Source organism: Miniopterus natalensis, chromosome 17 (genome assembly GCF_054644295.1).
Source record: "Miniopterus natalensis isolate mMinNat1 chromosome 17, mMinNat1.hap1, whole genome shotgun sequence".
NCBI classification, from domain to species: domain Eukaryota; kingdom Metazoa; phylum Chordata; class Mammalia; order Chiroptera; family Miniopteridae; genus Miniopterus; species Miniopterus natalensis.
Window position 1 is genome coordinate 400,538 of NC_142097.1, and position 24,050 is coordinate 424,587.

Here is a 24,050-nt window from a genome sequence, read left to right on the forward strand (position 1 = left end):
GTTATTAGAGCTGTTCTTGGAAAATCCTTGAGATAGATAAGGGCTGACATAAACCAGGGAAAAGGGGGGGGAAATGGGTTGCTGCTTTAAGTTTAGGCTTTTTAACTATGATGTTTACCGAAACTGTGAACACAATCTTTGCTGGTTAAATGAGAGACTGAGCTCTCTTTAGCTCAGAAAGAGAAAGGACACTCGCTTCCCCAACCTGAGTAGCAAATGGAGTGATGGTAGTTGTTCAGAACCCTGAATCTGGAGTGGCAGAAACGGGCGCCAGGAGGTGTCCAGGGCAGTAGCACAGCAGGTCCCAGAGAAGCTGGAAGGAGCCATGGGGAAGAGGTCAGGAGCCCTGGAATGGGTTCACACTGAGATGAGAGAGGAGCCCATGCCTTGGAAAGCATCGAGGTTCCAGCAGCACCAGGTACGCTCTCACTGGCCCTAGCTCGGGTACTTTTAGGTGACTAAGAATCTTTGTGGGGTTGTCTGGAGATGTGCATGTCAGGGCTGGTTTTTCCTAGAAGTTTGTTTAGACTCTACAGATCTCAAAATTAATATGGGAAATCATGTCTCCCAGGCCAACAAGACCCAAGACACAGCCTCCCATTAATACTAAGATGGCTGAGATGAGGATCCTTTGCTATTTCTACATTGCATGCACAACAGAAAAAGTCAGCTATATTAGACAGAATGGATGAAAAAACTATTAAAGACTGTCTCAGAACTTAAAAAGGCCTTCTCCCCTAAGCTAAAGTGAAACCACATAAAAGGATTTACAAAAGAGAGACAGCTAAAGTATTTAAATAAATGTCATTTAGGTGCCAACCCAATTCTTAGAGGTATTAAAAATGGCTCTCCTAATTTAAAAGGGGGAAGGTCATTTGGAACTTAACTTGTCAACAACAGATATAAATTGTAAATTCCTCCAAAACAGAATTTGGATCCAACTGTTCTGTGTCTGTCTGTGTATGTCTATATATGTGTGTTATAAATGTGAAATAATTTTCTACCTCTGGATGATATTGCTAAAATTAACCTAAAGGCAAGCACTTGTAAGGACCGGGTATTCTAAAATTCTCAGAAATAGAGAAACGAACTCAAATGCTTTTCAAGTTCATGTGATCTAAGATTAATCCTCAGTAAATACAAGCTAGCTTAAGTTTGTTGCTTTAAGTAAAAGAAACATGTCTATTTGCCTGGACTTTACAAAAATAAGTCCATGTTAATAACTGACCTTGATGTCTATGAAATATGTTTCTAGAGATTAAGTGATAAAAAACAACAACAGCGCTTAGTCAGGGCTATGGAAACCCAGGTGGCTTCGTCCTTCCCTGCTCCGGGCTCCCCAGTTTTCGATTCTTACATTCCTTCATGCATTTAAGCTGGACTTACACTAGATGAAGGAACTGATGAGCTGGCTCTATTGAAAGGGGGGCATCTTACACTATTGCCAAGGCAGACAAAGTCACTTCAAGAAAATGCCAAATAGGTAACCGCCTCATTTCACAGCAAACTCGCGGGACACAAAGACTTTAAAAATCATCAAATAAAATACACTGTCCAACCTCATTGGAAGGGACCTTATCAGGCACTAACCACAAATGGACATCCACCTACTCCATCTCTGACACTTGCCTCCGCCTACAACAGACATCAAAGGCTCCTCACAGTCGAGAAGCCACTGACGTCGCAGGTAGACAGCTGTCCAAGGACATTCACAAGTCTGCAGACCTACAGATCGCTACTGAACTCAGAATCCATTTGGTTTGATTTTCTTCACCTGTCTGCTGACAATATTGTCATAATAATTATACTTGTCCTTTGGGTTTTTCTATATAGTCCAACTGGTCATGATCATTGAACATGTGTAAATCTTGTGCTAGATGCCAAATACAGGAAAATGAGACAGATGGCAAAACCCGGCCACAACAGTTCACAGGACAGAAATGACCCTGAGTCCTGTTGCTTTTGCCTTCGCCTCAACTCCGATCCCACGGTCACAGTACTGCCCCATCCCCAACGGCCAAGACAAGGTCGATACCGAGACTTCCTAGTAATGAGCCTTCCTAGTGCTGAGAGACTACAGGCAGTATTCAACCAAAAGGGGGAACTGTGGACTTAAAAAAGGGGTTCTATGGAAAGTAACTTCACAGGGTGTCTTGGTCATAAATATGCCCCAGGCATGTAACTTCTTTGACCAAAAGACTTATCTTTTCCATAAGCAGGCCCTGTGCAGGGTTTCTGTGTATCTAGCTTAACACACTTTTGAAATGGCCCCTTCCAGATCCCCCCTTCTAAAGCAGACCACCTTCAAGACAGCACACAATCTGAACCATCCCGTAATGTAGCCCCACCTTGCTTCCCCCACCCTGGCGTTATCACCCTCACAACCCCTCCTTAACCCCAGGTGCATAAAAGAAGCTGCAAACCGTAATTCTCCAGAGCATCAGAGAGCTTCTCCCCACATATGTCATCAGTTTGGATCAAATACATTCTTATACAATTTTTAAAAAATAGATATAAATAATAAAAAAATAAAGAAACGATTAATACAGAAGTCAGGACAGTTGTTAAGGAGATACCTTTCAGGGGTTTCAGGGCACAGTAACATTCGATTTCTTTAACTGAGTGTTGGGTACACAGAATTAATTTTATTTTTATTCTTTAAAATATAGAGGTACAGCCCGGCAGGGCGTGGCTCAGCAGCTGAGCGTCGACCTGGGGTCCAGGCGATCGGGGTTCGATTCCCAGTCAGGGCACATGCCCGGGTTGCGGTCTAGGCAGCCCCATCAATGACTGTCTCATCATTGATGTTTCTATCTCTCTCTCCCCCTCCTTTCCTCTCTTTGAAATCAATAAAGATATATTTAAAAATAAAATAAAATAAAATAGTAAAGTAAAATATAGAGGTACATTCTATATATTCTTTTGGTGTCCAAGATATACTTACACTTAAAAAATTAAAAAGGAATAATAGAAAGCCCAACCTTCGGGGTGGGACTCGGCCAGGGTGTGTCAGCACAGCAGGGTGCAGGCCCCACCCAGATGTGGCAGGAGGGCTGGTACAGAACCACTGGGGGCAAGGCACCAGCTGGAAGAGGGACTGAGAAGCCAGGGTGGCTCCTGGAATGCCAGCTCAGATGTGACACCCCAGAGAGACACCCTCAGGGCTGGGGGAAGGGTGACAGGGACTTGTGCCAGGGACTGGGGTATAGGGTAGGAAAGATGCTTCAGGGTGAGCCTGGTGACCCTCTTCGAAGTTGGCATGGACCCAGACTTGGTGTCCGTGAGCTGCAAGGGGCCTACCAGACAGCTACTGTCTGCTCTTCATGCCCTTAATACAGAGCCTTTGGGGGTTTCCAGGGCCACTAATGGGGCAGCTGAGCAAGCAGCCCTGACTTACGTGGGCAGTGCCCCAAGGCTGCGAGCCCCAATGTCAGGAGCTGAGTTCAGGGCACACCTGCCTCATCACCCCATCCAGCAGGGATGGGCTCTCTGTGTGGTGTCCTCCATGCTACTCCCCAGTGTCCTTCCTCTGGGACGAAATGGTAACGCAGCCCCCCTCCCGAGGTCAGCCTGCAGTAGCTAAGACCCTGCACCCAGCCTGGCCCTGCATCCCTCAGGTCGACTGGCACACCTGGCCTTGGGTCTACACTCGGAACCACTATTCCCAATGCCTCCTTCTGCTCCCCAGGCAGAGCTCCTTAAGAATCAGGGCTCCTCACTCACCCCTGTATTCCCTCAGCTAGCACTATGCCTGGCACTAATGAAGTTCTACCAACTGAGACGCCAGCCTAGGAGGCTCCTATCCTCCCGATTCCCCATCCCACACCTCCCCTTGATGCTTTGGGAGAGGCAGACCTGTAGCCCCCCAGTCCTCTCTGTGCCCCATGGGCCTTCCCCAGGAAGGCCCAAGAGACAATGGAAGCCCCCAGCTCCAGCTTGAGGACCAGTGGGAAAGAGCCTGGTACATTCTGGCTGGCATTATAGGACTCTGCAGCCTGACAATCCCCATGGCACAGAGCTTCCAATCCATCATCAGAAGGCCCAGTCTTGTTTATTCCGCCACCAGTGAACAACTGCCATAACCACAGCAATAGGGAAATAAGAACAGATGCCATTCCTCTGACAAACACTATCTGGAATCTTTACCACCACCTGCAAGGCAGGGGGTTTACTACCACTTTATAGAATGGAGACAAGATCAGAGAGGGCGTGTGAGGAAGTCGAGGAAGTCGGGAAGTAGTGGAACAAATCAAAACTTGAATGCAGCCCATTCACACCCCCAAGCTCAGGCTCCACCCCCACCTCCAGGTTCTTGGTAGGGAGAGGACAGTCTTCTTGTGCCCAGTACCTGACACAGAGCAAGAGTGAAGTGGCCCGGCCAGGTGTGGCTCAGCAGTTGAGCGTCGACCTAGGATCCAGGCGATCGGGGTTCGATTCCCGGTCAGGGCACATGCCCGGGTTGCAGGCTCGATCCCTAGTAGGGGGCGTGCAGGAGGCAGCCAATCAATGATTCTCTCATCATTGATGTTTCTATCTCTCTCCCTTTCCCTCTCCTTTCCTCTCTCTGAAATCAATAAAGATGTAGTTTAAAAAAAAAAAAAAATGAAGTGAATGTCTACACCCAGCAAGATGGGCAGGTGGGGTCCCCATTCCCATTCCACGGGAGAGGAAACTGAGGACTCTCACCAGAAAAGTAGGCCATGCCCAGGGGATTGAAGTTATTGACAGAGCACAGTGAATGTACAAGACACGACGTGTCCCATGTCACGCAGCAAAAGGGGCTGAGCTGAGATTTGACTGCAGACAGTCTTCACCTCTCCATACCCACCTTTCCGACCTCAGGCCTCCTACCCTACACCACCTTTGCTCCTCAGCCTCCCAGAGTCCCCAGCCGTGGGTCTGAGCCTGAGGAGCCCCTAGGCCAAGGGCAGTGAAGAGCCACCACCACCTGCTCCTGCTCCATGAACAAGAGGAAGCAGGGCACTTGCCTAATAGAGGAAGCTCCTGGGCGGGGCTGGCACAGGGCCAGGAAGGGTACAGGGACCCAGCCCAGTCTGAGGCCCAAGAAGGGGGCCACCTCCCTTATCCACCTCAGAGACAGATGCTGACCTGTGAGGCTGGGGCTCATAGTCTTCCTTCTTACCCACCAACTGACAGGCCATCACCCCTTTAAGCAACAGCCAGCAGGATGGCATGCTCGGTGGGTGAGTCAGTGCCCAGTGCTCGCTGACTCACCCACCGGAAGCTTCCCGCTGCCCTGGCTCTGTCCCCACACAGGCAACTGAGAACTTTGCTCCCTCCCTTCAGGCCTTGGGCCACAGGCTGGCTGATAGTTTCCTGTGCGTCACACCAGGGGTGGAGGAAGTCCCCAAGGTGCCACCCTCAAGTTTTTCCAACAGCTGGAAAGGGACGAGGTTGGAGGTGGGGCAGCGGCCACGGCAAGCAGGGCCAGGACACAGACAGATCTCTGCAGCCTCAGTGTACCATCGGGCAGCCGGGAGCAACATGAAGATCAACCATGAAGTACCCACATGAGGGCACACACAGTGCAGCAGGGGAAGTGACAGGATATGTGTGGTGCCACCAAGGACAAATGTAGCTTGGAGCAGCAAACCAGGGCCATGCCACTGTCTTTGGCTTCTGACCCCAGCCAAAGATGGCATGTGAGGGAGGAAGCCAGGGAATGCCAGCAGGGCTGTGGGCCTGGGGCCTGGTGCACTCATGGAAAACTCCTCAGGCCAGGGGCACGGAAGACAAGGCAGGGCACCCACCACATGGCAGGCAACTCAAAGGTAAAGTTCCCTTAAGGCCAGTGCCAATCACACCCTGCTTTGTTCAAATTCCTTTGAGGAGCCAGAGAAGAGCACCACACTAGGGCCCTGTGCCCAGGATGGGGAGGACACAGGTGAGCACCCGGCTCTGTGGACTCTGTCCAGCCACACACATCACATCTGACCTCGGTTTTGCCATCTGCCAAATGGGCAGGACTGCAGTGAGTAAAATGTGCCAAATGTAAAGGGCTGTGCACAAAAGAGGCACCACCTTTGTCTTAGTCTGTCCTCCAAACTGGGCATGGACTGGAGGAGGCAGCGACTGGACACAGGTGTATGGGGTGAGGGGAGTGTCCCAACAACTCAGCTCGAGCACCCAGCACAGGAAGAGTGGAGCACTGAGAAGGTCTTTGGAGACACACAGTCCTAGGTAGAACCCAAGCTCCATCTGTCACACCTATGACCTCAGGTGAGACACTGACTGTCTCAGCGGTTCCTCAACTCTAAATGGGGCTGTGAGGAATAAATGGAAGAGCTCATGGCACATGGAAAAAAGCTTGCTAAGTAGGAGCTTTTGGAATGTTTGGTGAGGGGGCACTGGGGTTTCCCCACCACATCCTTTCACAGGCCCCAAAAAGGCTGACAGGGCCCCTGGGCCCTGGGGAAGGCCCTCTATCTAACCCACCCAACATCATCTGTTACCTGAACTCACAAACTGGAAATTCATCTCTGTACAGAGACTCAGGGAGGGCACTGCCAGGACTAAAGTCACACAGCACAGGGGGATCAAGCAGTGTCTCCCCAAAGTGCTTTTTCCCTTCACACCTCTGCAACTTTAACTTTTATTTGGATGAGGCATTCCCTGCCTAGAAGATCTGAAAGGGCCTTAAACAACAAACACTGCTTCCAACCTCTTCATTCTGTCCATGAAAACAGTGTCACAGAGAGACTGAGGGACCTGCCCTAAGTCCCATCCCACTGCACTGACCAAGCAAGGCCTAGACCCCGCTGGGGCTGGAGAAAAGTGTCTGATCTCCCAGTCCTCCAGAGTGGTTTCCTGGTTCCCAAGCTCCACAAGGTCTGTGCAGTGCAAGTCCCTCCCCAGCCACCCCCCCACCCCGCCCCCAAGTGCCTCCTGAGTTACTCACAATGGTTGGGCAATGGTCAGGGATCCTACATCCCACTTACGTAAGATGTAATTGCCCTGCCCACCTCCGGCTGGGCTCTAGCTCACAGCCACCACAGCCCCTCTCCAGGACTCTGCATACCCTCCCACTGTCTGGGCCTCTCCAGAGAAAAAGAGGTAAGGCAACCCCTAATTAGGGGCCCACTAAGTGCCCACTGTTCCCTCTCTTCCCCACCTCCAACTCTGCAGCTGCAACCCAAGCAGAGGCAAGACCTTGACCCCACATGGCTGAGCCCTTTCTAGCAAAAAAAAAAAAAAAAAAAAAAAGATAACAATAGTAACAGGACAGCACCACGCTGTCCTGTCATCTCATCACCCACTCGTGCTTAAAAACTCTTTAGTATTCACTATCTCACGTGATGCTCCAGAGTACAGAAAAGGCATGTGCGGTCACTCCTAGTTACAGATAAGGAGAGCCCAGGGCCCTCGGCCGCCGAAGTGAGCAGCCCATTCATTACAGCTCGGGCTAGCTTGGAAATCTCCCACACAGCCAGCCTGCGGAGGCTGGCGTGCCAAAAACATCCTTTCCTCTTCCTACAAAAAAACCCTTTCACCCTCCAAGTCTCCCCCCGCCCAGCATGACAAATCCCGCTGCCGCCGCAGCTGCCACCTCACAAAAATTTCCAGGAAGACTGGCTACTTGGGGAAGGCAGAGCGAGCCCCTGCGCGGCCGGCCCGCGCCCGCGGACGGCAGGGACGGGCGGCAGCAGCCCCCTGGAGACGCGGCCGGGGCCCCGGACAGGAGCGCGCGCCACGGCCGGGGCGGCGGAGGGCGGGCCGGGGGCGCCGGCGAGGCTCGGGGGCGGGGTTCCGGGCGCGGTGCGAGGCCAGGGACCCGCGAGCGGGGCCCACGAGGAGGGCGAGGGCTGGGGGAGAGGCGGAAGGGGGCTCGGGCTGGAGCAGCCGGGCGACCCACGGGGTGCGGGTGGGGTGCAGCAGCGACCCCCAAGGGGAGGGCCGCTGGGGCCCAAAGGCGGAGCCCGTCAAATCAGAGCCGGGGACAGCCCTGAGCCCAGGCGTGGAGGGGCCGGGTGCAGGACCGGGGGGATCCCACCGGGTGCAGCCGAGGGCCCTGTGCGGGGCGCAGCTCCGGCCTAGAGGAGGCCGGGACGCTCCCGACCTGCAGAGGGGCGACCAGAAGGCGGCCCGGCCCGGGTCTGGGCCTGGGTGCAGAGCCCAGGCCTCATCGGGGTGCAGGGAGACCCCAGGCCGGCACCGGAGGGCGCCGGGGTAGGGCCCGGGCCCGGGCGGGGCCGGGGCGGGTCCCAGGGCTCGGGGTTCGCATCCCGGGCCGGACCGGGCGCGGGAAGGCGGCGGGCGGCCCTACCTTTGGACTGGGGTAGGCCAGCGGGCTGGCTCGGGGCGGGCGACTCCATGGTGCGGGCGGGCCCGGGCGGCGGCGGGCCTAATCTAGAGGGCGACGGGCTCGGCCCGGGCGGAGCACGCTCATGGCTGCGGCCAGGGAGCCCGGGCGCGGCGGGGGCGGCGGCGGGCGGAGCGCGGGCCGCGGCGGGGAGGACGAGCGGAGCCCGGCGGCGCGGGAGCCAGACTGTGCGGGGCCCCGGCGGCCGGGGGGCGGGCGAGACGCAGGCCCCGCCCCCGCGCGCCGATTGGCCCCCCGTCTCCGGCGTCCCCTGCCTATCAAACGCCAGCCTGGCCTTCCGGGGGGAGCGTGGCACCGCCCTCCGTGGGCCCAGGGCCCGGCTCCGCCCACTGCCCCGCCCGACCCCGGAAGCCGGGAGCCAGCCAGGCTCCGCCCCCCGGGCGCCGGCCCCGCCCCCGACGCCGCGCGTCCGGACGCCCGCCGGGCTCGCTCCCGACACGTGGCGTGGCGCCGGCGGGTCCCCAGCCCGCTGCGCCCCGACGTTGCGCTTTGCGGACCCACCCCAGGTGCGTAATCTGAAAAACCTCCAGGTCTCCTAGGGTGGCCGGGCCAGGGCGCGGGGAGCGGGAAGGAGGGTGCTGCGGAGGGGGAGAAGCACTCCCCAGAGCTCAGATTCTCGCCCGGGGTGCCCCTGGGCAAGTCTGGAGCCCCTGAGCTCTGCCTTCGCCGCGGAAAGAGCGGCCCTACGGGCCCTGCCTCCCCGCGCTTCTGGTGAGAACGGCGCCGGGCTTTCCAGGACGCCGGGAAGTGAGAGTGCCCTGGAAGGCTTAGCAGAGCCGCGCCCGCCCGCGCCCGCTCTAAACGCCCACCGAGCGCCGTGGGGAACTTGGGGGGGCCACGCGACAGGCCAGTAGGTGTGTCTTTAACAGTTGTGTCGCTGCGGTCCCCCATTCTACACATGGGGAGACAGTCTCGGAGGAAGATGGCATTTCAGTGTATTTTGCTCCAGCCGACAAGCCTTGCTGTCTCTTAGGCCTTTGGTTCTCTCCTCCCCTCTTGACACCTGTCTGCTTATCTCTGTAATGGCCAGATGGGCCAATCCTCACCTCTCCTCCCACATGGAGTCTTAAGATTTAAGAAACCACTGATCAATCTGGTGCTGGGGTCAGGTGACTAGATTGGAAGCTACAAGCACCTGGCAAAGGTTAAGTGGTCAGCCCTTTGCCTCAGGGCAGGCATGAGTGTGTGGCCTGCCAGGGACCTCATGTGATGGAAGCAGATTCCACCATCTGCTAGAAATGCTTGGAGCATGGGTGCTGACCTCTGCTTGCCCATTTGTAAAACGGGTGATCCCTGTATGGCCCCCCCCCATCCATACAGTGATAGGGAGGACCAGGTAAGATAAGGGGGGGAGACCTTATGATCTTTATTCTCTCCTGTGTCTCTTGCTTACTCTTTCCAGGAAGTGGGTGGAAATCATGAGCAATGGACTCAGACAGGTATAAGTTCGAATGTCAATTCTGCCACTTACTAGAAGTCACTGAACAGCTCCGTGCCTGTCCCATGGGACAATGAGGCCTCTCTGATATAGGTTCATGAGCTCAGACTTGGCAATGCCTGGATCAAGGCCTGGCATTCACTAAATGCCCAGAAAATGTTTGTAAACACACTGTGGGCCAGTGTGTTTCTTGTAGGAACAAGAAACCATGCTGGCCTTACCACTCCTGGGTGTCTGGAGTGGCCCAAATGGGCTATGTGACCTTGGGCTAGTCATTTCCTCTCAGAACCTGCTGCTTTTCCATCTGAAAATGGGCACCCAGGAGCAACTACCTCCCTACCAGGACTGCAAGCTTGGCCCAGTGTGTTTTCTGGGTTCAAGCCCCTGCCAACCAATCAGGCTTCCATTCCTCCCATGTTCCCCCTTGCCCTTTCTGCTCTTGCTATGTTCAGGGTCTTAGTGCTGCCCCTTGAACATACCAATGCTGGTACTGCCTCACGGCCTCAACCCTTGCTATTCTCTCTGCCTAGAACATCTTTCCCCCCTACCCTCTCACCATAATTCCTGGGACTGGTTCCCTTTCATGCTGTAGGATTCCTCTTAAATGAACTCTCATAAGAGGCCTTCCCAGTCATGCCCAGATCAGTTTTAATTCTCTGCACAACACTCGTGCCACCGGTGCCTTTCTTGAATGTTTTTAATCTGTCTCTCCCTCTAGACTATTGGCGCCTCCTGGGCAGGAATCTTGCCAACTCATTCTCTGCTGCATTCCTGATACACAGCCCAGGGCCTAGCACATAGTAGGTGTCTAATAAATATTTGAGGAATAAACAAAGGAAGGACAACGCATGCCACAGACATCGATGAAATGCCTCTAGTCCTATGCTGGCCTCCCAGGCGCCCATATGACTCAGACAAGCCCTCCAGTTGGAGATGTTGACAAGGTTAGTCAGGGAGCCTGACAGACAACCCGAGAATTACAAAACTCTGTGTGGGGTGCTATAAACAGATGCATGAGCAAGAATCCCAGGAAGATGCCAGGTTCAGCTGGGCGAGGTCAGGGAAGGCTCCTCAGAAGAGGTGACTTTGAGACTGGACCTTTAAGGATCAGTAGGAGCTTATCATGCAGAGAAGCAAGAGTCTCCCTGGAAAGGGTTGTAGGGTGAAAGGGCCACACACGAGGGCCAGTAGGGAGTACCATGGAGAGCTCTTTTTTCTCTCCCTAGCTAGTTGCAGCAATATGTCTCTGCCTCCCTCTGCCTGTAATTAGCACAGTGAGGCTGGGGAACTCCACAACCACTCAAAAACCAGGAAGGGCATTTGACAGTCTCACAACAGCTGCCTCTTACCCTGACTCCTAGAAGAAAAGTCCCAAACATCCCTCTCTCTAGACTCAGGGAAACTGAGGCACAGGTGGAAAGGGGTATGACCAAGTCATGATGTGGGTGTGAGCTGAGGTAGGCAGGACCTGGGGAGACAGAGGGCTGGAAAGAGGCTGGTCTGAACCCAGGATCGGGGAAGCTAACTCATTCATTCTTTCAACAACTATTTATGGAGCACTTACTGTGTGCCTAGCTCGAGGGCACAACACTGAACAAGACAGACACAACTCCCTGCCCTCGGGAGGCAATGGTCCAGTGGGTGAGCGAGACAAGCAAAATGCCTAAATGAAATTACAGTCTTTGTCAGAGGATGATAATTACTGTGGTGAAAAGGAGGGAAAGGGACATGGATGGAGTATGTCTGGGGTGGGAGCTGTAACTTTAAGGAGGGAGGTCTGAAAAAACCTCACTGGACGTAACATAAGCCTAGACCTGAGGAAGGAGTCATGAGGATGTCTGGGGGAACACGTGCCAGGCAGAGGAACAGCATGTGCAAATGCCCTGAGATGGATGGCTTATGGGGGAATAACAGTATAGCTGGAGTTGTGGGAGATGTTGAGGCCCCTGTTCTCGCCTCTGTGCACTCTTGCTCATTCACACATCTTTGCATAGTCCCAACCCCACCTGACTTCTTTTAAACCTAAGTCCACATACCCCAAATACACATGCACATACTCATGAACAAATGAAGTACACAAGCACGTACAGTCATGTGGAGTGGCCACACAGGCTCAGGTACATTCACAGACACAATCCACATGCACAGCTGTGCCCGCACACATCCTGACACTGACAGAGGTCCCCACGGCCTGCTGACCTACTGTGCCCTCTGGTGGCCAGTTTTGGGGGCTCGGCAGCATCAGCGACCCTCTCTGCCCCTCCTCCGTGCTTCCTGGTCCGTTTCTCCACACTGCAGCCTGAGAAAGCCTTCCAAAATAGGGTTGGCCAAGCTCCAAAACCTGCCACAGCTCCCTAAGTGGGGAACTGCCCAGACATCTCCCAAGTCCAGCCACTCCCAACTCAAGCTCTCCTCCCTGGACCTTTCTTTGCAAAGGTTGTTCCCACAGCTGGGAATGCCCTTCCCTGCATTCTCCACCTACTCATTCCCACCCCTTTAAGAAGGGCCAGCTTTGCCCCGCTTGGTGTGGCTTAGTTGGTTGGAGTGTTATCCCGTACACCAAAAGGTCGCAGGTTCTGTTCCTGGTCAGGACACATACCTCGGTTACATGTCAATCCCTGGCCCTGGTCGGGGCATGTGCAGGAGGCAGCCAATCGATGTTTCTCCCCGCCCCCCCCCAAAAGTCAATGAACATGTCCTTGGGTAAGGATTTAGAAAAAAAAAAAAAAGGGACCAGCTTAGAAACCAGGAGGAGAGACTCTCCCTGGAACCCCCACCCAGCCCCTCGTCAGGAGCCCCAGCTCTGCCAGTGGCCGCATTCCCATCTGCCTCTCCATCAGACCTGTGCTACTCCAAAGCAGGCGCTGGGGCTTCTGGCCCAGCATCAGGCTGGCTGGAGGTAGTGCTTTGGGACCATAGAGGCTACCCTTGAAGAGCTGGAGGGAAGCAGGAGCCTCTTATTCAGAGTCAGGCTTTGAAGTTACAGCACACAAAGGAGAAAACTACAAGGGAGGGTGGGGCTTACCTGCTCTATTTAAATTGTCACCACTCTCAAGTATCAAAGGGTGAATTCATACACATTAGACAGCTCCACTAGCAAAACAGCAAGTACCATTTTTAGAGCATCTACTATGTGCTAATTCCTCAAAGCACATCATCTCATGGACTCACTCCAATGCAAGCTACAGGGGGGCGTTGACTTTGCTTTGGTCACTGAGGTTTCCCCAGCACACAGCAGGTGCTCAGTGAACAGCTAGAATGGGGGAAGGCTCACTTCACCCCAGCAAGGTGAGAAACATGGGAAAACTGAGGCTCAGAGAGGTGTCTTGAGGCCACTAGTAATAACAGAGCTATTATTCGAACTGTCAGATGGAGACAGTTTTCCCTGCCCTTTCCTACACAAGCTTCCCTTCTGAGCAAAATAAAGCTGCTTTCTAGAGATGTCAAGCTCTTTGCTTCTGATGGAGCCCTCAGGTCTGTTCTGCCCCATATCCTGCAGAGTTGCACAGATGCCCCAGGTCTCTGGGCACCCCAGAAGCCACAGCTCAGAGCCTGCTGTCCCCACTCTGGTCCTCACGTGTGGCACTTCCTGCCCAGGAGGTGGGTACAGGCATTGATTGCCATCTGTTGCTCTCCAAGCCTGAGACTTGACATGACCTGATGAGGCCAGTGTGGTTATACCTTCATCTCAGATGAGGAAACTGAGGCCCAAGGCTTCAAGCAGCTTGCACAGGTCCCACTGCCCAGAAGGATGAAATCAGGCTTTTAGCCCAGATTGTTGGAACAGCCTACTACATATCGGTCATTTTACTAGAAGGCTCATGCTTGTTAATAGAACTCAGGACCTCAGTGTTGCCCAAGATCATAGGACCAGGAAGAGGAGAGGTAGAACTGCATGTGGACCAGGCTAACTCCAAGACCTGGGCGCATCCCAGTATCGGCCTAAGCTTATAGCTCTCCCAGGATGAGAGTCTGACCTTCTCACTGGCAGTGTCTTCCATTTTCAGGAAACTCTGGCCATCCCCAGCTTCTTCCTTAGGTTATGCTGAAGTTTGTCTCTTAGAAATCCTGAGCTGAAATTCATCCGGCCATTCAGCATGAATTCTTGAGCATGTGTTTTGCCTGACACTGTGTGAGGTGCTAAGGGTAGAGTGAAGAACAGACATACAAGGTCTTGCCCCCACATGGCAAATCTGGGGGAGGCTGGGAGAAAGGCAAATACATCAATGAAAGTAAACATATAAAACAATCTCAAGTAGAGCTAAGGGCTGTGAACAAATGTCAAGAAGGCTGATGTGGCAGAGAGGCACCAGGTGGCTCCATTAGATGAGGGTGGTTAAGGAGGCCTTCCTGGGAGAAGTGTCCTCTAAGCTCAGACTTAGGTGACAAAAGCCATGTGAAACTGGGGGTAGGGACTGGCACACAGAAGGTACTCAGAAGGGGGGGCTTCTAGTTAACCATGAACTGAGCGGGGATATTTGTCTCCTTTCCCTCCCAAATCCCCACTAAAATGACAGTAATATTTTAAAACATGAAGGCACAACCTCAGAACAGCACAAAGAACAGGAAGGTCAATGACAGGGACAAGAGAAATCTACAAAACTGTCAAAGCTGGAACATAAGTACAAAAATGGCAACCAATTTAGCAGAGTAGAGGGTGGAGTCCAGTGGGCGGGGCAGAGCCAGTAGGCAGCGCACAGGCTCGCGGCCGCGGGTCTGGGGGAGGCGGGAGCGCGGGGGCCGGCCGGCGGCCAGGAGCGGGAGTCGGGCCCACCGCCCCCGGGGCCCGGCGGCCAGGAGCGGGAGTCGGGCCCACCGCCCCCCGGGGCCCGGCGTCGCGACGCTCCAGTTGAAAGGACCCGGGGTGCCCAGCTGGATGCAGGGAGAAAACCAGGCGACTTGTAACTCCTGCGGTGGAGAGTATGCACAGCGCAGCCGGGCCAGCAGCGCCGTAAGCGCGAGGCTGCGAGCGCCGGCCCGGCGGGGCCTGGGGAAGGGGCTGCGTCTCCCCGCGCGGAGCAGGGCGCCCGGGGCGGGAGGGAAGGACGCGCGGGGCGGGGCCTGGGGAAGGGGCTGCGTCTCCCCGCGCGGAGCAGGGCGCCCGGGCCGGGAGGGAAGGACGCGCGGGGCGGGGCGGCGCCGCTGTTCTCGCCGCTGTCGGGAGCCGTGTGGCGCCTTTGGCCGTTACTCCGAGCGAGTGTTGCTTCATAGCAATAAAAGGGAAGGCCAAGGAGAGACTAAAAGGCTGGTGTGCCCAGGCGGGCGTGGCGCGGGCGGGGTCGGGGGCCGAGCTGCGAAAGACGGGAAGGGGACATTGCAGAGGACCTTCGGTCCCTCGGGGCGCTCCGGGCCCGCACGACCCAGGGAAAGAGCACGGGCGGGTCCCCAGGGCCGCGGGCACGGTGGGCCCGCCCCGGCCCTGCGCCCCCCTCCCCCGCTAGGGGCGGGCGGGGAGCGCACGTGCCCACCCGCGGGGCGGGGCGGGGCGGGGCGGGGCCTGCGCTGGGCTGGGGCGCAGCCTCCGCGCCCGGGCCCTGGCCGAGGGGTCTGCCGGGGAGACAGCTGGAGCCGTGCAGCCACGTGGATGGAAGTAAGCCCCGGATCAGAGGGTACCTTGCAGAGCACTGTCACAACACTTTTTAGCAGAAACTATCGATTTTTAATTTTTTTATTTTTTAATTACAGCCTACATTTAACAGTATTTTGTTTTAGTTTCAGGTGTACAGCATAGTGGTTAGACAATCGTATCCTGTACAAAGTGTTCCCTCGATACTTCTAGTACCCACCTGGCACCATACATAAATATTAGAATATTATTGACTGTACTTCCTGTGACTACCAAATTGTACTTCTTAATCCCTTCACCATTTTCACCCAGCCCCCACCCGCCTCCCCTCTGTCAGTCATCAGCCTGTTCTCCCTGTCTGTGAGTCTGTTTCAATTTTGTTTATTTTGCTCTTTATATTCCACATATAAGTGAAATCATATGGTATCCGTCTTTCTCTGTCTAAATTATTTCATTTAGCATAACATCCTCTAGGTCCAATACTGCAGACAAAACAAACGGGGGTTTTCAGTGAGGACTGGGGAGCATTCCTTTCTTCAAACTTCTCTGTGCTTGTAGAACGGGTGCTCTGCTCCTTTGGGACCCTCCATCCATGCTGTAGCAAATGGTAAGATTTCATTCGTTTGTATCCACTTCTCTATTGATGAGCACGGGTTGCTTCCATATCTTGGCTATTGCAAATAACGCTGCAGTGAACATAGGGGTGCATATACAGTATTTTTCAAATTAGTGTTTTGGGTTTCTTCAGATAAATACCCAGAAGTAGAATCACTGGGTGAAAAGGCAGCTCCATTTTTTATTTTTTGAGGAACCTCCATACTGTTTTCCACAGTGGCTGCACCCGTCTGCATTCCCACCAATAGTGCTAGAGGTTTCCCTTTTCTCCACACCCTCACCAACACTTGTTGTTTATATCGATTTTTTTTTTTTTCACTATTTCCCACCTCCCTGAGCAAAGAGGCTGTGTCTCCTCAAAAGAAAGCTCTTTGGGACCAGCTGGCCGAGGGCACTGCTACCCCCAGCCTGCTCCACAAAGGCCCAGCCATCCCATCCTCCCAAATGTTCTGTTTCCAGACCCTTTGTGGTGCTGAAGAGGTTGATCTTGGGGAACTGCAAATATTCTTGGGTAGAAAGAAAAATGTGTCCCCTGGGGAAGGCAGGTTGCTGGGGACACTTGAAGCCACCAGTGAAGGAATTAATTTCCTCCCCTAGTGCCCACACTCAGACTGACATGACATCTGTTGGGCAGGTGGTCATGGTGTCCCAGGCTCACTTAGACAAGTGGCTTCCTTTGCCCTCCTAAGCATAGATTTCCAATAATATAAAAGGAGTCACTTTAAAATGGAGCAAGAGCCGCTATGACAGAGAAAGTGCCTTGCATGACTTACGCCTCAAACCTTGCAATGTTAAAACAGCAAAATAACCTTTGCACTGGGCCTAGGGAAACACTGTGTCCCAAAGAACTGTTTGCAAAGATAACAAGAAAGCAGTTATGATGACTACTGGACCAAAAATTAAAAACATTGTTGAGAATTAACAGCACTGTGTTATGTTATCTGCACCATCAGAAATGTCTTCCACTGATGTAATTGTCCTGTCCTTTCTCATAAATGCCCGTTGCCTTTGTCACCTAATCAGAATATTAATTGTAGATTCTGCCTGAATCAGAGCATCCTCATCCCCAGTGGCTATTCTTATTGATCTCAGTAAATGCTTGTTGACTCTCACTTTCAAAGGCTCTTCCATTTTTAAGTTAGCAGAGGTCATTGTGCTTGAGGATCACTGAGCCAAGAAATGGCAGGAAGGGTGCTCTGTATTGCACACTCAGAAGTGTGTCCCACAGGGCTGCCCTGTGAATGACAGAATTTGGGCTATGGCAGGGGGAACTGCTGGGATGACCTGGTCCTTGGGGGCTGTGCAGGGGGCCAGAAGAAGGGCACAAGCCAGCACACTCCTCAGGGGCCACATGCAGCAAACGACCTCATCTGCAACTAATGGGAACTCTTCTTTCTACCATCTGGTCTCTGCTTTGAGCCATTGGGAAAGTTTGCTAAAAGTTGCAGCTTGATCCAAGATCTAGAGTAGAAATGTAGGAAAGACTCCAATAGGTCAGCAATGTGGTTTCTGGGCATTGATATTACAAGAAATGTGTTTATCTTCTTTATGCTTTTTCTGTCAAATATTTCTGTAAGACCCATGTGTTATGTTTAATATATACTAAATATATACTATTTTAATGTTAAGAAAGTTCATTAACACAATTAATGTTAATTTAATATTTTAATAAAAATTAAACCCATGGTTATTTTTTATTGGTTTTTTTTGTTTTTGTTTTTGTTTGGAAGAGGGAGAAAAAGAGAGAAATATCGATTTGCTTTACCACTTACTTATGCATCCATTGGTTGCTTCTTGTATGTGCCCTGACTGGGGATCGAACTCACAATCTTGGTGTATTGGGACAACACTAATTGACTGAGCTACCTGGCCAAGGCCTGCCATGGTTATTTTTAACTTTGCCTGTTCTTTACAATTTATATCCTGCCTCTTACATTCAGCCTTCCTGGATTACCCAAACTGAGATCCTCATGGGACTTGATACCATCTAGTGACTCAAGGCTCCAGACTCCAGTGGTCAGGGGCTGGGTGTGTATAGTGGTTTGGAGGAAGCAGAGGGTCACAGCCAATGTTCTCTGGTTCTAATCCAGCCCCATTGTTTCACTAGAGAGAGGTAAACAGTGGCTCTAGGGTTTGACCCTGGGCCGAGTTCTGAGCCAGCCCTTCACAGGTTGCAGCAGACATGTGTTGAGAAAGGAATGATGATCACAGGTGGGCAAAGTCACAAAATCCCCGTCTACTTACCTCCTGCTGGGTTACAGCCCCTTCTCCCAAACTCAGTAGTGCAAAAACCCGAGTGTTGCGATGCTCAGGACATAGCAGGGGTGTTCTGCCTCTGTCCCACGTCAGCACCTGGGCCTGGAGGACTGCAGGCTGGGCCTGGCTGGGCCTGTGGACTGGACATCTGCACGTAGCCCCTGCGTTCCTCACTGCATGGCAGATGGACACCAAGCACAGGTGGCCTAAGAGAACCAGGCAGAAGGAGGCTGACCCTTTAGCTGATAAAATGTTAGAAGCCACCCTTTGTCACTCTGCCTTACTCTGTTGGTTGAAGCAGCCCACACAGTTTAAAGGGAAGGCAACATAGACCCCACCTGGAAATGGGAGGAATGGCAGAGAACAGGCAGCCATTATTTAAAACCTCCACGTCCCTTCTGCAATCTATTGCAGACAGTGACCATTCACAGAGCCACCTACCACACTTTCCAGTGTGTGCATGCCCCTTAGGGCAGGGATCTTCTCCAGTGAGGAGGCTGGAGCAAGTCCAGATGGGACAAGTGTGGAGATGGAAGGTGGGGACAGGATCTGAAAAAGATTCAGAGCCTCAGTGGATGGTGGGAAAGGGTGGAAGCCAAGGGAGGAGGCCAGAGTAATGGGGAGGCTTGGAGCCTCCGAGCTCAGGAGAAGGATGCCAATTACAAAGATAAAACCAGGCAGGCAGTAACTGTGGGGAGCAGATAGTGAGCACGGTGGGGAACATGTTAAGTTGAAGAGCTTGATGGGTACTTCATCTTTCTAGGCTGAGTGCCAGCCACCTCTCCAGGAAGCCCCTGCTGCAGGGGGAATTACAATTGCTTTCTCTGGACTCCCCAAAACTCTGTGCTGCCATCATCACACTGGGTAGGGAGCCCAAAGGCCCAGGCCTGGTGCATCTTTGGCTTCCCAGTCATCCAGTGCAAGAGGAAGGCACCTCCAGGCTGCAGGGCCTCCTGGGGGGTGGAATACCAGTATCCCACAACAGGCTACTAAGAACCTCTGGGTTGAATTCTGGCTCCTCTGTTTACTAGAGTGTGACACCAAGTGAATTATGGGATTTCAGAACTGCTCTGAGCCTCAGTTTCCTTCTCTGTAAAGTGAAGGTTTGAATGGTACTCACTTTAAAGAGTCAGGGTGAGGAGTAGAGTGTGCCTGATGCTGTGAAAGCAGCCCACTCCTGAGGCCTGGGGCAGAAGGAGGCCTCCGGATCTGGGCCAACTCAGTGGCCTGCTAGGGTCTTGAACTGGATATGTGGGCTCCCCTGAAAGATAAGCTTCAGCCTGCCCTTCCCTCAGGGGTGTTCAGTCTCACCCAAACACACAAGGGAAGGGCGACTCACCATCCCCCTTAGATCCTGTGTCCTTCTGTTTCCTTTACAGAGCAGCTGCTTCCTTTACACATCCACAGAGAATCCACCAAATGACTCCCACAATGCATTTAGCTGGTCCCCTGCTGGTAGGCCTTCCAGGCTTTTGCATTTACAATGCATATCCTCCTGCAAACATCATTTACCACACTTGTGACACGTGTGAGGAAGACAGTCCCAGAAGGTAGGTCGCTGGGGCAAAGGGCATCTTAATATAAACAGATCTTGCCATGTCACCCTCCACATAGGGAGCCCCAACAGACGGAGTCAGCCTGTTTCCAGTGGGAAGATTTTAAATAATAGAGTGATACTGGAGTGGGATGGGTAGTCCAAGAAGCAGTACTGTCTCATGGATAAGGGTGGGAAGAGATGGGGAGCCATAATGAATTTGAAGGGAGATGGGAATGGAGGTTGAAACTGGGCTGCTGTGATGGTCAGTGAGGATGCACCATGCCATGCCTGGGTGGCCAGAACTGCTGGCCACACAGTCTGGGCAGGCATCACGGAAGAGGCAGAGACCATGAGCTGGGCCCACAGTCAAGCACTCAGGCTGAGAGGACAGCATGCCTGGGTTTAAATCCTGCTCTACCACTAATTTATTGAGTGAGTCACTTGGTCTCTCCAAGCCTCAGTTTCCTCACCTGTAAAATGGGACATAAGAGCTGCTCCCTCAAGTGAGATACTTCATGCAGAGCCCAGTGCTTGGCACCTACTAGGTGCTCAATAAATGGTCACCGTGTGCCTCCAGCTGTTTTCTACTCAGCCTGGCAATATGTGCAAACTGAACATTTGCTGAATGAGGGTATGCTCAAATGATAATGTCTATGCAAGAAAACCTGTGCCACCCCTCTGGGCTGTAGGACTTCAAGCCCCAGTTGTCTCATCTGACAAATGGGAATCAGACACTGGGTGTGTGGTGAAGTTCGAATGAGGGGACATGTCTGTGCACAACCAGCGTCAGGGGCCATCGTGTTGGCTGGGAGATGGGAGGGGTGTGGTTTTGTCCTGTGGGCAGGGTGGAGGGGGCGTCTCCAAAGAGTCCTCTGGGCCCAGCCAAGCAGCTGAAGCCAGCTGGCTGGTTTTTATAAATGACAGTTACAAACAACAAACAACAGGGAGATATCCTGGGCTCCAGTGGAGGCTGAGTCTCCCTCGGAATTCCAACAGAGAGGACCCGAGTGCCAGGTTTTTGGCACCAAGGAGCCTCCACTGGCAGGTGCCACTGGGAGCTCTGGCCTGAGAGACATGAGGTCTTTTTCTAGCCACATGACAAAACAGAGTCATAAAATAACAGTAGTAATAAGAATCATAATGATAAGAGCACTCACTGAGTGTTTATTATGTTATTTAATTCTCAAAACAACTTGGAGAGAAAATATTTGCAAATCACATCTCCGATAAAGGCTTATACCTGGAATACAAAGAATTTTTACTACTCAATCATAAGAAAACAAATAACCCAATTTTTTAAATGTGCGAAAGACCTTAACAGACACCTCACCAAAGAAGATATCCGGCCCGGCTGGAGTGGCTCAGTGGTTGAGCATCGACCTAGGATCCAGGAGATCACGGTTCGATTCCTGGTCAGGGCACAAGCCGGGGTTGCAGGCCCGATCCCCAGCAGGGTGCATGCAGAAGGCAGCCGGTCAATGACTCTCATCATTGATGTTTCTCTTTCTCTCTCTCTCTCGCCCTCTCTCCCTCTCTCCCTGAAATCAATAAAGATATATTTGAAGAAGAAGAAGATCCTGGATGGCAAGTGAGCTTATCTTCATTAGTCTTTAGGGGAATGCAAACGGAAACCATGGTGAGCGGCCACTACACACCTATAGAATGAGCTAACAGTAAAAAGACTGACAATTCCAAGCATGGGACATGATATGTAAAAGCTGGAACTCTCACATTGCTGGTGGTAATGCGAAATGGCCAACCACCCTGGTAAGCAGCTTATTAGTCTCATAAAATCAAATATACACCCACCTACAACCCAGCCCTTCCCCTCCCAAGAGAAATAAAAAACACACCAAAAAACCTGTATGCAAATATTTATAGAATTACTCATTATAACTAAAACAAAGAACTTGAAAGTCTATGAATCTGAAAAACCAATTGTGGAACACTGACCTGTGGAATACTTCTCAGCAACAAAAAAGAAATAACTACAGAAAGAGGCAACAACGTGGGTAAGTCTCAAGTGCATTATGCCAAGTCCAAGAAGCCAGACTGAAAAGGCAGCATTCAGTACGAGTCCATTTGTGTGCCATTCTGGAAAAGGCAAAACCACAGTTACACAAAACAGGTCAGTGGTTGCTGCTGGGGGAAGGGGGAATTAACTGCAAAGGGGCATAAAGGAAATTTGAAAGTAAAACGAAAGGTTCTAGGTGGATTTTGTGGTGATCATTACAAATTTGTATACATTGGTCGGAAATCATCAAACTTACATTTAAATGGGTGAATTTTATTGTATATAAATCACACCTTATTAAAGCTGGGGGAAGGCGAAGGAAGCCTGTTTAAGAAAAAAAGCCCAAAACAGTTGGGGCCATTACTGCTGTTACAGAAGAGGAAGCTGAGGCTCAGAAAGGTGGCACGCTGGCTCCAAGGCTGGCGGCAACCCCAACAGGAGGGGACACAGACCTGCAGGGAGGCTTGTGGGAGAGCAGCCGGTAGGTGGGGCTGGGGCTGGGGAGAGGGTTGGAGGCAGGGCCTAGGGCCCTGTGGGCTGCCTGGGTGGGTACAGTGGCTGGAGATGCTCAGATTTCAGGGGCTGCAAGGGCAGAGGGGCATGTGATAGTGCTGACTGAGTACAGGGCAGGGGGCAGGAGCCTCAGAGAAGTTAGGTGAGTCCCCGGTTCACATAGCAAAGCCAGCAGCAGAGCCGGCCCTGTGGACTCCAAAACCATGTTCTCATTCTAGATACAGAAGGGAAGGAGAGAGGCCCAGAGGACCAGCTTCACTCCCCACTCGATGTGCAGCTCAGCCCATTTCTCCTCTCTGGGCCTCAGTCTCCAGCTCTGTAATGTGACCTGTAATAGAACCGCCCTCACTGAGCTCTGTGAGGAAAGAGGGGAACCAAAGGGGGCAAGTGCTAACTACGGTCTCATCCCCACCAGCCCAAACACCCACTCACACTGGGTGAAGAGAACAAATTCGGAAGGTAAACCAGTGGGAAAAGGGGCACGCTCTCCTTTGCTTTGGGCCTCAGTTTCCCTATCTTGCAGTGGGAGTGAATTGGGCTAAATGACAGCTGGCAAACTCGGAGCCATTTCTAGCCCCGACATACATTTCGTTTTACCCCATGATTGCTTTCTCCCTACCCCTTTCCCCAGTTTTTATTATGAAAAATTTCAAGCACATAAGCAACTGAAGCCTGGGACGGCCATCGTCCACACTTGACCCCTCTGCTCGCTCGCTCTGCTTCTCTCTCTCCCCATGTAGACATATATTGTTTTCTGAATCGTTTAAGGTAAGTTACTGACATCATAATCTTTTGCTCCTAACCCTTCAGCATGTATCGCCTGAGAACAAGACTTTCTCCTTGTAAGCATGATACAGTTATCCTACCGAAGAAAAAAGCAGTAATTCCAGACATCTAATACATGGTCCACATTCAGGTACCCAACCAGCTCCAAAATGTCGTATAGGCTAAATTTTTTTGAATCAGTTTCATTTTATCTCTTTTTCCCTCAGTTTTTATTTTGAAAAAATTTAGATCTCCAGAAAAATGGCCCAAACCCTGCCATGAATATGCATATGAACTTTATCTGGACCCATCAACTGTTAACAGTTTGCCAGATCCTCTCTCTCCCCTAACCATTGAAGAGTTAGTGGCAGACACACATAATTGTGTTTTTTAATCAGTTGCCATCACTTCAATATCAGAAGACCTCACTTTATTCTTTTATTTCCAGCTCCTATTGAAATAGCTCCTGTTCAGAGAACCCAGAACAGGTCTCCAATATGGAACAGTCAGCTGGAGTGAGCAGCAGCCCCCCCTTTGGACAGGCGGTTAATCCCCACTTTGCCACACCCACACTGCTCCCTGTTGTCTGATACCCTGCCTGTCTCTCTGTGACGTAGGTTCAGCCCTCGATCTACTCCCGATGATCTCCAAAGGCCTCCAGGTCTTCTGGGGAGGATGCCCGCCCACCCCTTCAGGAGGCCCCTGTCAGGGCCGCCACAGGGGCTTGTCCTCCACCCAGACGTCAGACTCTGGATTTAACCTCACCCCGGTTGGAATCCCGGCTCCATGATCCACCACCAAGGAGAACTTAGGACAGTTCTCAGTCTCTCCAAAGCCCAGCCCCTCATTTGTATGACCCCTGCTTCTCAGGGTGGGTGCGAGGATTAACGAAGTCATGCACACGGAGCACTCTACACAGCACCTGGCCTGGAAGGGACACTCAGTAGGTGTTGCTGCTGGTGTAACTTTTCTCAGAAGATAATCACGCAGGTGGATATGTATAAA

General features: G+C 52.3%; 1 protein-coding gene and 1 long non-coding RNA gene across 6 annotated transcripts in view; one reads left to right on the plus strand and one right to left on the minus strand.

Annotated features, from left to right (window-relative positions):
• The window catches only part of MAP2K3 (mitogen-activated protein kinase kinase 3), a 31,327-nt gene extending 22,979 nt beyond the window's left edge, over positions 1-8,348 (minus strand). Inside the window, exon 1 of the mRNA XM_087825714.1 lies at positions 8,285-8,348. Coding sequence (XP_087681840.1) covers positions 8,285-8,333 — 49 coding nt within the window. The 5' untranslated portion in view covers positions 8,334-8,348. The remainder of the gene's footprint in view (positions 1-8,284) is intronic.
• Positions 8,349-8,772: 424 nt separating this feature from the next.
• On the plus strand, positions 8,773-23,646 carry LOC107542221 (uncharacterized). Of its 5 annotated transcripts, none has more exons than XR_001603691.2 (5): positions 8,773-8,847; positions 19,596-19,766; positions 21,307-21,881; positions 22,499-23,196; positions 23,494-23,646. It is a non-coding gene; the product is annotated as an uncharacterized LOC107542221 (long non-coding RNA). The 5 variants fall into 5 exon arrangements; XR_001603692.2 differs by having other exon boundaries at positions 22,499-22,739; positions 23,091-23,646; XR_001603688.2 differs by having other exon boundaries at positions 22,499-23,646.
• Positions 23,647-24,050: the final 404 nt, after the last annotated feature.